At 35.2% G+C, this 14,202-nt stretch overlaps 1 protein-coding gene across 2 annotated transcripts in view; it reads left to right on the top strand.

Moving 5' to 3' along the window:
• LRP1B (LDL receptor related protein 1B) overlaps nucleotides 1-14,202 on the top strand; it is a 1,892,531-nt gene that overhangs the window by 1,058,464 nt on the left and 819,865 nt on the right. For both annotated transcript variants that reach the window (XM_031008804.3, XM_055380092.2), the window contains exons 8-9: nucleotides 7,825-8,047; nucleotides 11,057-11,228. In XM_031008804.3, the coding sequence (XP_030864664.2) occupies nucleotides 7,825-8,047; nucleotides 11,057-11,228 (395 nt within the window). The remainder of the gene's footprint in view (nucleotides 1-7,824; nucleotides 8,048-11,056; nucleotides 11,229-14,202) is intronic.

The raw sequence follows: 14,202 nt of genomic DNA, 5'->3' as shown, positions 1-14,202 counted from the left end.
AAATTGAAAATCATCATTCTCAGTAAACTATCGCAAGAACAAAAAACCAAACACCGCATATTCTCACTCATAGGTGGGAATTGAACAATGAGAACACATGGACACAGGAAGGGGAACATCACACTCTGGGGACTGTTGTGGGGTGGGGGGAGGGGGGAGGTATAGCTTTAGGAGATATACCTAATGCTAAATGACAAGTTAATGGGTACAGCACACCAGCATGGCACATGTATACATATGTAACTAACCTGCACATTGTGCACATGTACCCTAAAACTTAAAGTATAATAATAATAAAATAAAATAAAGAAGGGTGAGAATGTTGCAAGATTTAGTCCTGATATTATCTAAGACAGAGGTGGGTTTATAGAGTTTCAATTACAGCCTAAGAATGAGGGATGCCTCACAGTCAAAATGTTAGGTCAGTGTGTCGTTACCTTTTAGGCAGTTAGATTTGGCAGCTGCAGTAAAGTGTAGCCATGGGTGAGAGAAATGAGCAAGTGGGCATAAACCAAGTGGTTCTTTTCTTAGAGAATAGGGATGGGGAGTAAGGAAGGGGAAGTAGTGATGGATCATAAACAAATCAAGTTGTACCAGCCTTTCTCTTGCTGATAGGGCCTAGACTCCACCTCAGACAATGAAAATCTAGGGAGAGGAGATGATTAAGCATTTTTCCCACCATGTTTCAAACTACGTTAGACATTGATGAAATATCTGTGTGACATGGATAAAAAGAAAAAATAAATAATAAAAATGTACAAATCTTTCTATTTCTCCACATTTTTAGTGCTCCCCTTTCACGGTGTCAGGTTTCTTACTTGCCGAGTTAACTCCTGGCTCTCAGATTATGGAAAATGAAAGGCAAGTTGAAAGAAAGGCCTAAAAAGCGAATTTGCTTTCATAATAAAAAGGTGAATGAGAGGTAGTACTGGGGTGAAGTGGGGATAAGGATGGACTGCATTTGTATTTGCCAGAGTTCAGCTAGCTTGATTAGGAAATGACATATGAAAATCCGTGGTTTGAGTAATATATTGAATTTAAAAGAGATAAAAATAATTTTTCTAAATTGCTGCTCATTATTAATGTTTTTCTTCCTTATATTTTCTCTAGAGACTACTGAAAAGATTTAAGATGTTTTCAATTTAGGCCAAAATAATATTTCTTCATAAATATCATTTTGATTCAGTGCCAAAATGGGTTATGAGATTTACTTGTGAAAATTACAAAATGAGTCCTTAATTTAGAGTTAAAATTTTAATATGAAATATTCCCTAAAGTAGAATGATATATAGGAATGAAAAAGAAATTATTTAGGCAGATAGTGAGGGTAAGGAAGTCCTTGATAAGGTTTTCCCTTTAATGAAAAGCTGCCCCAAATCATTTTCTTTTCTGACAATGAGCAGCCTGTAAAATCAAGCTGCAGACACAAACAAGCAAACTGTAAACTTGCATGGGTGAATGCTGGCAACTGTGCCAATAGGAAAAACTACCTGGCACTAGGCATGTTCAAAATGGTGACACCATCTTTTCTTTTTTTTTTTTTTTTTTTTTTTGCCAACGACATGTGCAGTCAGGAGCAGACAACATGGCCCTGGCCAGGCAAAGACCCAATTTGCATAATAAGATTAGGGTGAGGTGGCCGGCTTTCTCTTGAACTATGCAAACATCACACCTGGTCCGACCAATCTTTGGGCCCTATGTAAATCAGACACCGCCTCCTCAAGCCTGTCTATAAAATGCTGTGCACTCTGTTGTGGGCCAGAAGTCCCATACGAGCACCCCTCTTTCTCACAGGAGAGAGAGCTGTTTTCCTTTCTCTTTCTTTGCCTAGTAAACCTCCACTCCTAAACCCACTTGTATGTCTGCGTCCTCTATTCCCTTGGTGTGAGACTATGAACCCCGGGTATTTACCCTAGACAAGGACGCCGCTTCAGTGTTTGCTTGTTCAAAATCTTTAGAACACAATTTTTCTGAATCTTAAAATAGAACGTTAAATAATATGAGCGGTTAGTCATGGCATTTGGGCTTCCAAGTATAGAAACCTACCAAAGTTAGCTCAAATAAATAGAGATTTCTTTTCTGAGAGGAATCAAATAATCTCCTGTATTCACAGACCTAAGGACAGGAAGCAAAGATGGACTTCTTGGGGCCTGGAGAATCCCTCACTCAAGGGAGACATGTCTTCTTTCATCTTGTCTCTCATAGCCCCTTTACTTTGATACGCAGGCTCCAGTATTTCTTCTCTCACAACCTCCCATGCTACCAGATCACCTTACCTATTTTACAGCAACTGTGCATCAGGTGGACCCCATACTTTGCAGTTCAGATTATTGAGAGAAAGGGTCCTAGTGACTCCTCTCAGTCTGTGATTTGGTTTCACTTGAATCCCATATTCCTTCTTGGTCTAATTATCTATGAAGAGAGAGGAGATAAATGGTATTATACTATTGCGCATAGGGCTGCCTCTCTCAGAAACACTAAATGGGGCAGGTTTAGGTAAATAAGGACGTTCACCGAGTCAGCCACATTGCCTGACATATCCAATACACATACACTTTTGGAGGAATCACTAGTGGGAATGTTTCCAGAATATAGAATAGCCAGCCGACAGTGGGAGTCCATATGTCAAGTTTAATTTCTGTGTGTTTATGTATAAACTGAAAACCAAGTACAAGAGAGATTTTTCAAACAACAAAAGTGAAATCCCCAAACAAGTAAAGATCAGTAAATAACTGTCTTGAATAGTCTTGGCTAGACAGACAAAATAGCTTAATTGTTTATTATCCACATGCTTTAAGTGGCAGAAACTAATAGAATTTGAATTTAAACCTTTTATTTCAAAGACTCATTACTTTTTCAGATTTGTAATTGCATTTTAGAATTACAGTGCTAAATATTTAATATTCCTACTTTATTTCTAAATATACCTCAATTACTCTATATAATGTGGAAAATTACTTTCTTGTTCAAGTTTTGTACAAGGTACAATGGCATAAAAAATGAGGTTATATTACTATTGATGCTATTTGGATAACACTAAGTTACTATAAAAACAAGAAAAAAATAAAGTTCCTAATGCAAACCTTTCTGAGGAAAATATGTATCATTTTCCTGAAATAAAAAGGAAAGCAGTTGTCTTCATTAAGATAAATTAATAAACATGGAGGGTTTGCCAGACCCTAATCATAGCAATGATTTTTGAAATCTGGCAATATATGGCTCCCTACTCTTATGTCTTACTCCCCTCTTAGCTAGTCCCCATTTTGTATCTTGTTATGTAAAATACCTTGTTTTTTTAAGTTCACTTCAAAAAAATCTTGTTGTGTAACCTAACTTTCTAAAAAGTTAAAATGAATGATAAGTCATTTCATTTTCAGAACCTTTTGAAAATTTCTAAATTCCGTCAGTAAGTTATAACTAACATTTAAGAGTTAAGGACAGGGACTGACTATGCAGTTAAAGGACATGGACAGAAATTTGATGTATTTAAATTCCCTTATGTTTTTTTGAGTTAAAGTACAGAAGCATTATTTAAAATGGATATCACTGGCAAAAGTAACTCTTATTTTTATCAGCTAAAAAAATACATGCTTTAAGATGTCAGTATGTATAACAATTGCTTTCCTTTAAAGTATAGAAATGATTGGTGCCATAACTCTGTAAGCACAGTGCTCTGTCACTGTCCATGAGCGCTCCCTGTGTGACTTTTGATTTATGTTAGGCAAGTTTACCAATAATACTCGAAGTTTCTTACTATCCTCAACTGTATAAAACTTATATGACTGTAGTGAAATGGGGCTGCTCAGATAATCACAAAGATGTCAGACAAAAACAGTTTCCCATATCTGATGGGATAATGATGTCAAAACAATAAAACCCTGTTTACTAGAGAAGCTGCATTAGGAAAATAAAGAATGGGATGAATAATTGAAAATTTGAAAGAAATGTTTTCTTTTGTGAGCTAATAGTTAAACATCTTAGAAATAGAGACAGTTGTTGGATTTCGGTTTCTTTTAATATTAATTTTTGTTAGTGGAAACTAGAATGACATTTAAAAATAAATGTAGAACAAGAGAACAGCAATGCCCCTTTTTGCTGCATAACAAAAAATAGTTGATAACACAGGTGAGAACAAAGAAAGATTTTTAAAAAGTATTAGTATTTGCAATCCTAAGGGAATGGGGCATAGGGCTGAATTGGGACTGGTCTCCACAATCTACCATGAGTTTTCCAGGGAGAGTGCTAAACTGGGGGCCCTTGGTTCCTGGTGCAGGGAGATGCTGAAAAAGAGACTAGGACCCTGGAAGTTAAGAGAGTTAAGTGTTCAGAAAACATCAAATATGGTGGAATGAATGAGATTCCAAACCACCATTGAAATTCCTTTTTGTGTAATTTTGGGAGTGGATCATAGGCTTTCCCACTGTTTCTAAGCCCTAGGGGTGGTAACAATAAAGTGCAAAATCATTGCATTTCAGTTCAAAAGGCATAATATAATCTAATTATAACATTATGACAAAAATCAGACAGATCTCAAGTTGGAACATTCTTCAAAACAACCCTTATCTACTCTTTGGAAATATTAACATCATGAACAACAAAGGAAAGCTGAAGAACTGCTCAAGATTAAAGGAGTTGAGCAAGAAAAGACGATTAAACACAATGTATCATGTTGAATTAGATTCTGAGTCAGAAATTTTTTCTGTAAAGAACATTATCTGTCAAAAGGCAAATTTTGAATGACTATACATTGCACACATTGTTAAAGGAATTGATTATGAGAGATATACTGTGATTATGCAAGAGAATGCCCTTGTCTTTCCTAACCTTCTTAAGAGATGGATGCTGAAGTGTTTAGGAATAGAGTCATGATGTCAGCAGTTTACTCTGAAGTGGCTCAATGAGTATATAAAATAGCCAACGGAACGAAATGTAAACAACTGGCGAATCTAGGTGACGGGTATAGGCATCCATTCTACTATTCTTAAAAATTAAAAATTTTGTGTGAGTTTGAAATTCCAAATAACAAGTTTTTCAAAAAGCTGTGACATTTATGGCTCCGGCAAAGACTAAGGATAAGGGCTTTGAAACTATTTCATCTGTAAAATACAAATTATCTGGTACTTTTGTCTCTCAGGGAAATCATAAGGATCCACAGGATCGTGGAGTTTGCAGAGCACCATTTACTTGTTTATGATTTGGAAAAATATTTTATAGAAAAGAAGAGAGTGATTTTTAACCCAACAACATTTATATTACAAATGACATAGTTGAATTTTAAATATTTAAAAATGTTAGCTTGTGTTTACCAATTGCAATACAGCTATGCCTCCACTAAAGAATGCCCTAGGAATGAAACTTTTCTCTGTAACAGGAAATTTTAGGGTAAAATTAAACACCACTAAAAACAAGCACACAAATAAACATTTATATCATCATGTGACTATAGGCACTCAATAGCTGCAACTTTATGGTCGCGTTGCTATTATTCTTTAGAACTCTTTGATTTTTTGCATTTCAATCAAAAGTGAACAGAGCTCATCACAGTCAGGAATCTGAAGTCTGAGAAGCTTCAATTTTGATCAGTTATATATTCACATGTGCTTTTTTTCATGCTTGGCAGAAACTTAGAGAGTTATCTCAATCCGTTTTATGATTTAGAAAAAAATGTGAGAATCAGTTGCATCAGTCTTGTAATAGAAGGTCAAAAAGAATGAAAAATTTCTTGAATGAGTAACTTAAATTTTCTGAAACCTTCATCATCACCTGGTTTATACTCTTCCTCCATAACTAAACTTCCCAAACACAAGTGGCAAAAATTACTAGTATTTTACTGAATATCAGATTCAGTGACATTTTCTTAATCTATATCCTTTTTTTTTGCTTTGTAAAGTGATTGACCCAGTCAGCCACTCGATTTTTTACTCTGAAAATTTTCTGTTTTAGATGTCTATGAACATCTGTGTTACTGCTAACTTCTGACCTCCTTTACTCTTATTTCTCTAATAGCATGCCTCCAAGGTTCTTGTCTTGAGACGCCCCTTTTTTTGTCAGGGGTCAGGGGATCTCATTCAATTAAGTCATATGAGGATGACTTTAGAGAAGGCTTCATCTTCAGACTCACCTCTCTCCTTAAGTACCATGTAAACAGTTGCAATTGCCTGCTTCATAATGCTATCTAAACGTAGTCTCCACACATCACATGATAGCCAGAACCTTCATTTCTCCATGGCCAAAGTCAAACCACCTGCACACCAACTCCTCTTCACCTCTGTGAAATGAACCAGTGAGAAAAGACAAATATAAAAGGAGAGGCATTGTGAGAAAAAGTTTCATGTAGCAAGAATAATGAACACTGTTCTATAGTAAGAAAGAGTGAAACTGGGTAGTCCTTATAGAAACAGAATAGCTATGAACAAATTGATTTATAAGTGAGGAAAACAGAGATGCAGGATGGAAGCAGGAAGAGAGAGAGAGAGACGGAGGGGGAGAGGGAACACATGCATACCAAGCAGTGATGTGATCGTTTAGCATGACAATGAGAATGCAGGGTGTGCCCTTTATTTATTCTTCACTAGACTAGAAAGATCTTCACCTAAATAAATATCATTTGAAAAAATCATTTTTAACTTATGATAAACTGATCTTTCAAGAACATTTGGTGAAATATATACTTATAATAAAATCTAGCTTGTACTGTTACAAATAGTATGCACTAATGTTTAAAAATTAGTCAATGTCTCCCACAACAGAGAGCTAAATTAAAATTAAAGTTTAAATAATGTGTTTAAGCTTTAAAGATACCCCATACTGTTAGATAATGTAAGTATGTTGAGAAAAGTAACTAAAAACTAATTCACCAAGTTTGTAAAATCAAATATTTTATACTCTAGGTAATCTTAATATTGCTCAGTCACTGTAAATCGGATTATTCTTGAGATTGTATTTAAGTCAAGGCAAGATGGTCTTCTATTTACAAATGTAATTTAGTCTCATGAGTGGGTAATCTTGTTAACTATTGTCAGGTTAATTAAAATTGATTTGCGTTTACTAAACATAGTGAATACTAATCAAATATTAGATACTGAAGTGTTGGAGTTACATTTTAAACTTTGACAGACACCATTAGCACAGTATGAAAGAATTTGTTGTCTCGGAGGTCAACATTACTCTTCAGCCTTTTTTCCAAAATAAATATTAAGAAAAAACAAGAAGAAATGACCTATACTTTTTAAATACAATTTTGTGATTTGGGAATATTTGGGAGAATTTGGGATAAGTTTTGGTGGGGAATTGATTATTTGTGTTTTATTTCTGTTGCTACAAACAGCACATTTGCTTTTCTGTCTGCTTAATTCCATTCCAGGTTTGCTATTCTCCACCACTCACAGCGTCATTGAGCTCCACATAATAACTTTTATAAGACACAAACATTACCAGGCAATTTGAAAGGCAGGTTGAAGATAAAGGCTGATAGCTCACATGCCCTGGCCTGGTGACTTGGCTCACCTCTGAAGCTTACACTGAACGTGGTTGATGTGCATCAGCTCTATGAGGCTTAAAGAAACATTTCTGCTAATACAAAAATAAACCCACTATAATCATTCATTTTGTGGAAATTTTACAGTTGTTGGTTAACCTGCTCCCTTATGCCCTGCAATATTCATTAGCAGATTTCTCTGTTTATGAGTGATATTATAAGGAAATGGTTATATGAAGCCAACAGATGTAATCACTGAAATAAATTAGAAGAAAAAGTTCTGTTTTTTTACAGATGGTGCTTCCCTCCCCCACCCTCCACTTTAACATTTAGTTTTCTTTCAACAGAAAACTTTTCTTTACTGACTACGGGAATGTCGCCAAAGTGGAGAGATGTGACATGGATGGGATGAACCGAACAAGGATAATTGATTCAAAGACAGAGCAGCCAGCTGCACTGGCACTAGACCTAGTCAACAAATTGGTTTACTGGGTAGATCTTTACTTGGACTATGTGGGAGTAGTGGACTATCAAGGAAAAAATAGACACACTGTCATTCAAGGCAGACAAGTAAGTACAATTTTGTTAGACAACGCTCCTAGGGTAATAAAATGAAAGGAATAATACTAAAAAGAATACCCAAATTTGCAATACTGAAAATTTCTTGTAAAGTCGAGCTGCAATGAGTCATAAAAATTACAGTATATTTCCTATATTGGAGAATGTTCTTTTCACAGTGATATTGTGATATTTCCACAAAATTGGAGATGCCTCTCTTGCTCTTTCTCCCTTCTATTAAAAACAGAGAAAACAAGTAAACAAAAAACAAAACCACAAAGACAAAAATGCTATATTCGCAAGAAAGAAAAGTATTAAAATAGGTCAGATGTTATGGCCTATTTACTAAAAACTAATTTAAGTAGTTCATTCATGAGAAGCTGGACTATCATCTGTCCCATGTGGTGTTGGAGATATTTTGCTAACAAAAGCAAATGCCTGTTCACAATAGTACCTTTCTTATAACAAGTTCGATTAAATTTTGACTTCTGATGTATTCAAGTACTTCCTAAAAAGAGAATTCTGTGAAAGTCACGAAGGTCAAAATTCTTCCTAAATGTGTTACTTTTTACTTTGCTGAATTACAACGTTTTGCAAACAACAGTCAGTGAATGCCTAAAAGAGATCTCTAAGTAGAAATCAGCCTTATTTACTATAATATATTTAAAAATCTGATTTTATCTCACTAATGGCACTTATTTTATGTGAGATTCTTAGTCTGTGGAGCTGAAATATGTGAATCTCTTTGGATTCTTTTGCAATGCAAGACAGGTACTTTCTGTAATTATCCTCTAAAGTTACTTTTACTTTCTAATCAGCTTTTAAAATGAAATCCTTTCTCCTTCCTTGACAGATAAAGAGATGTACTAATCTGTCTGGGGTGGGGTTGGAGTGGGGGAACCTGTTCAATGTTAAAGGTGGGCCAGTGCTTTCTCTCTCACCTTCAACTGCCCCCAAAATCTTGATTCCTTTCAAAGCTCTTAGTTACAACCTTAGAGGACCTGATCTCTGAGATGATTATCATGGCCCTTCTCTTTACTTATTTGCAATTAAAAAATTAAACCTTGTTAGGAAGATAGGGAGTTCAAATAAATTTTTTTCACGACTATTTTAAAAAGTTTTGAAAGCCTAAAGTGTTTATTCTTTTTTCCCCATGTCTATTGCCTGTATTTTGCTTGTTCCTTAAACATATGCTAAGTCTGCCACTAAATAATCCAACATAGATACAGTTTTTGAAGTACTGGGGCTGAAGGCAAAATGGTTTACCTACTGCTCCAGGCTTCTCCTACCTCTGCCTAGGGGGTAATTAGCAGAGGTGCCTATTTTAGGGGAAACAGTCTTTTCTGAAGGAAGATAGGGAGGTAGTGAGTGAATTTTATCTTTACTGGGTGAACATGTTTTCTACCTTGACCGATTGCCTCTTATGTAGCAGGCTTTTTCTCCTGGGTTATGAATTGGCAGTCATGTGACAACAATGTTGATATCCCATCACCACAGGTTCCTTGGTTGATGGCCCCAAACTTTGAGCAAAACATGCATGAGACTAATGGCAAAGGAAGAGTCTTGAGCTTGCTTATAATTTTTGTAGGACAAAAGTATTACCCAAGTCAAAATTGGACCATAGATATTTTTAGTAAATTTGATGTCAGCTAGGTGGAAAATGATATTAGTAAATACACATATGCCTGGACCCACACATAAATACAACACATGCCCATACTGTGGAGTAACATGTACATACAAAAAAACTATTCGGGCTATAACACGGAATAGTTCTCCCTAGTCATTCTTGTATTTTATGTCCAACCTAAGCATGAAGAAATGAGATAAAACCCAAAAACAACATGTAAAGCCAGTCTTTTTTTAGTCGCGTCTCATACAAGAAGACCAGAAATAGAAGTAATGAGTCATATATGCTAAAAAGATAAATCAAATGTTTTTGTTTAAACTATAGAACTGGCAAGATTTTCTGGTTAAAATAGAAAATTTTGTGATTTTGTTCTATAAGTATTTTTATAATCAAACCGCACATACTTTTTCAAATTCTCTTTAACTGCAAATCTGTGTATTAAAAGTGTTCAATATAATGCCGAAAGTAGTGACAGATGCTTTTTCAACAAAATCTCTACAGCAAATCAAGTGGCAACTTCACTTTACCCTGGAACAGAACAATTTAAATTAAGTAAATGAGTAGCCAAAGGCAACGTGCCTAGCATGTGCCTTTTATTCAGAAAATCAGTACATGTATTCTTCGTTTTGCTCCGGGGGAAAACTTTCTAAGTTCAAGATATCCATTCCTCCCCATAAACTCTAAGACCTTTGCCAAAGAGAAGAGCTGGACTGTTAACTAAGTATATGGATAGCAATAAACATCATAATTCTCAAAAGAAACAGTTCTATTTCCTATGATAAATTGGCTTTAGAAATAATGAAATTTCTGAGTGAAATGTTGACATTTATTTACAATGATTGCAAATATGTGATTTCTTTATATATTACTTTCTGTGCTGGAGCAAGTGGTAGTCTAAACACAGATTGGGACCAAAAAGTTGGATTTTGAATTTATAAAACAAATCTTCGGAGGTGCTTTCTCATTAGTCTTTTCACAGGGAGAGCTATGTTTTTGCAGCTTCTACATATCCATTATTATATAAACAAGTAGCCCTTAAAATATCTCAAATTATGTATAACAGTGTCATAGGCATATTATTGAATATGCTTGAAAGTCTTGCTCTCACAAGCCTTTGAAAAATAACTACTAAATATGCTCTCTTAATGTCATATGAATACAATTCTGTCCCTACATTTGGAACTGTTTTAAACACTACTGCATAATGTTTTCTTCTCCAGAAAAAAAAGTTTTAATCAGGGAAATGTTGAACTCCTTGAGAAAAAGTAAATAACATCCTTGCGGTTCTTCTGCTGTGGCCATTTTCCATACTAGTAAATAGCAATCAGCTTTTCTTTCAAATTGCAAGCTACATAATTAAAAATCATAGTTATGTTTTGCCCTCTTTATAGGTCAGACATCTTTATGGTATAACTGTGTTTGAAGATTATTTGTATGCAACCAATTCTGATAACTACAATATCGTAAGGATAAACCGATTTAATGGGACTGATATTCACTCATTAATTAAAATTGAGAATGCTCGGGGAATCCGAATTTATCAAAAAAGAACTCAACCAACAGGTAAGTGGGAAAGCTTCTTTATAACCTTCCTAATGGGTAGATTGAATGGGGATATAGTCCTTGTGCTTTTGTATGGTGTTGAAGTGAGTGAGTCATAAATTCTCTGCTTTGACAGCAAAAGTGGGCATGTCTGCTTGTTAAATGGAATAGAGCTCCCGTCACAAGTCTAAATGACAGATTGTTCAGTTTCTGGTGAATCGTTTCTATGATAGAATTGAAATGATAGCTAGATTTAGATTCAGGAAGGGGCTTTCAGTCGTGATGAATGTAGACAGGAAACCCAGATGCTAAAGTTATTATTTTTTCCTTTTAAATATCATTTTGGTAGACAAATTTAAAATCAGGTGACTGCCTTGAAGGTATCTGTCCAGTGTTTATTATAGTCATTGGGCTCTCCTAACTTAACATTGCAATTGTTCTTTAACACATATTCATTAAAAAGTAATTTTCAATGAGAAGGCTGCAGTTTTTCTCAGAAAAACAAACCAGTTGTTTCTACAGGAGATTAGTGATGCTGTTCATCAATACAATTTAGGTTCAATCATACATAAAAAAAGAAAATATAAAAAGCCACCAGCAAAAATTTTTACTGTATTTTATACTTGTATTTCCAATTAAAACTAGCCTAGAATTATCTAAGCATTAACATATATCTAATCACAGCTGTACATTGTCACAAATATGTTTACAACAGACTCAAATTTAAAATTCTGTAGATGGCCTTATTAGAGTTTAATATTAGGATTTATTCATTCATTAATTTTTCATGGACAATCTACTATGTTCCAGGAACTATTCTATGTATACTGTGAATAGAGCAGTGAATAAAACAGACAAAATAGTCTTGCCTTTATGAGTTTACACTCCAGTGGAGAAGCTATAATACAAAATAACTAAGTAAATTATGTATTATATTAGAAGGTAATAAGTGCTATAGAGAAAATAAAGAAAGTAAGGTGGATAAAAATGTCAGAAATGGGAGCAGTCTTCAATTTTATATGGAAGAGTCAGAAGAAGTTCCATGGAAAAGATGACATTGAATAATGACTTGAGGTACTTGAAGGAGAAAGGCATGGGGATTGTATTAATCGGTTTTCACGCTGCTGATAAAGACATACCCAAGACTGGGCAATTTACAAAAGAAAGAGGTTTAATTGGACTTACAGTTCCACATGGCTGGGGAAGCCTCACAATCACGGCAGAAGGCAAGGAGGAGCAAGTCACATCTTATGTGGATGGCCACAGACAGAGAGCTTGTGCAGGGAAACCCCCCTTTTTAAAACCATCAGATCTCATGAGACTTATTTGCTATCACAAGAACAGCATGGGAAAGACCTGCCCCCATGATTCAATTACCTCCTACTGGGTCCCCCCCCACCAACAACACGTGGGAATTCAAGATGAAATTTGGGTGGGGACACAGACAAACCATATCAGAGATATCTGGGCAACAACATTGCAGGTGGTGGGATGAACAAGCACAAAAGCCATGAGGAGAGAACATGTCTAGACTGTTCAAGGAGTGGCAAGAATACCTGTGTGTCTAAAGCAGAACGAACAAGGAAAAGAGAAGTAGGAAATGAAGCTGGAGAAACAAAGGAGGACCATAACAAGTAGGGCTCTGTAGACTATTATAAAAAACTTTTGCTTATACTTTTAGTGAGATGGGAAGTCCTTAGAAAGCATTAAACAGAAAAATCTCACGGTATGACTGACATTTTTAAAGAACCAATATGGCTACTCTGTTGATAATAGGTAGCAGGGAGGAGAAGGTTGGAAGGTTACAGAGGATGGTGGATTGGATCAAGATGGCAGCAGTGAAAGTGGGAAGAAGTAGTGAAATTCAGAATATAGGCAAATACAGAGCCGATAGGATTTTCTGATACATTAGATGTGGAGTATAAATCAGACAGTGGTCTAGCTAGAGAAATTGGAATAATTTAGTTACTCTTTAGATGGGGAAACTAAGCATGGAGTGAGTTTAGGACAAAGATAGTAAATTTAATTTTCATGAGTTACTTTAAATGTTTATTACAAATTAAAGTGAAAATGTCAAGGGTATATTTAAATATACAACTCTGGAGTTGAAGGGGGAAGTCCAGGCTTGAGATACCAATTTGGGAGTCATTGACAGACAGGTCACATTTAAAGCCATGACTATGGATGTGAACACCAAGGCAGTAATTACAAATGGAGAAATAAGCATTCCAAATAATGGACACTGGTATGCTCCAGCAGTAAGCTGAAAAGAATAGGAAAAACCAAAAGAAGAGACTGAGATGAAGCTTCTTAAATCCAATTGACCATAGGATTTAGCAGCATGAAGCTCACTGGGATCTGACAAGGGCAGTTTCAGAATTAAGTGAATATATGAGTAGAATGGGTTTGAGAGAGAGAAGAAGGAAAAGAATTGTAGAAAATGATCATTGGTAGCTTTGCACAGTGTGGATGTAAGCTAGGGCAGAGAAATGGAGAGCTAGTTGAAGGAAGGATTGTTGTGGGAATTTGGGTTAAAAGATTTTTGATTAGATGTAGAAATAATGGTATATTTGCATGTTGATGGACATGATCCAATGGAAAAAGCAAAAGTGATGATAAGATTTAGAAAGTGGAGAGTTGATGATTAGTTGAGAGGAGATGCGATCTATTGTATAAGTGGAGTCAGGTTGGAAAATAACAATAACACTCTTGGCAGGAAAAAAAATAGTAAAAATTGCATTTCACTCATCTTCTGACTTAGAGAATGAAGAATACGAAGATAATAGGCATAATTTTTAAAAGCATATTAGTTTTATTATGAAGAGAACACTGCCATGATATTCATCACCATTTCAAACAAGTGGGTGATCTAAAAGAAACATAATTACAATAATACATAAAATCTTACTCATATTATTCCTATTATTTCTTTTCACTTTGATCCATCTTTCTTTTCTCATCCTCTCCATATAGTACTTTTCTTACCTTTTTTCTT

The sequence above is a fragment of the Gorilla gorilla genome, chromosome 11 (genome assembly GCF_029281585.2).
Source record: "Gorilla gorilla gorilla isolate KB3781 chromosome 11, NHGRI_mGorGor1-v2.1_pri, whole genome shotgun sequence".
Taxonomy (NCBI): Eukaryota; Metazoa; Chordata; class Mammalia; order Primates; family Hominidae; genus Gorilla; species Gorilla gorilla.
The sequence above is the reverse complement of the archived record's forward strand: the minus strand, read 5'-3'. Positions and strand labels throughout refer to the sequence as shown.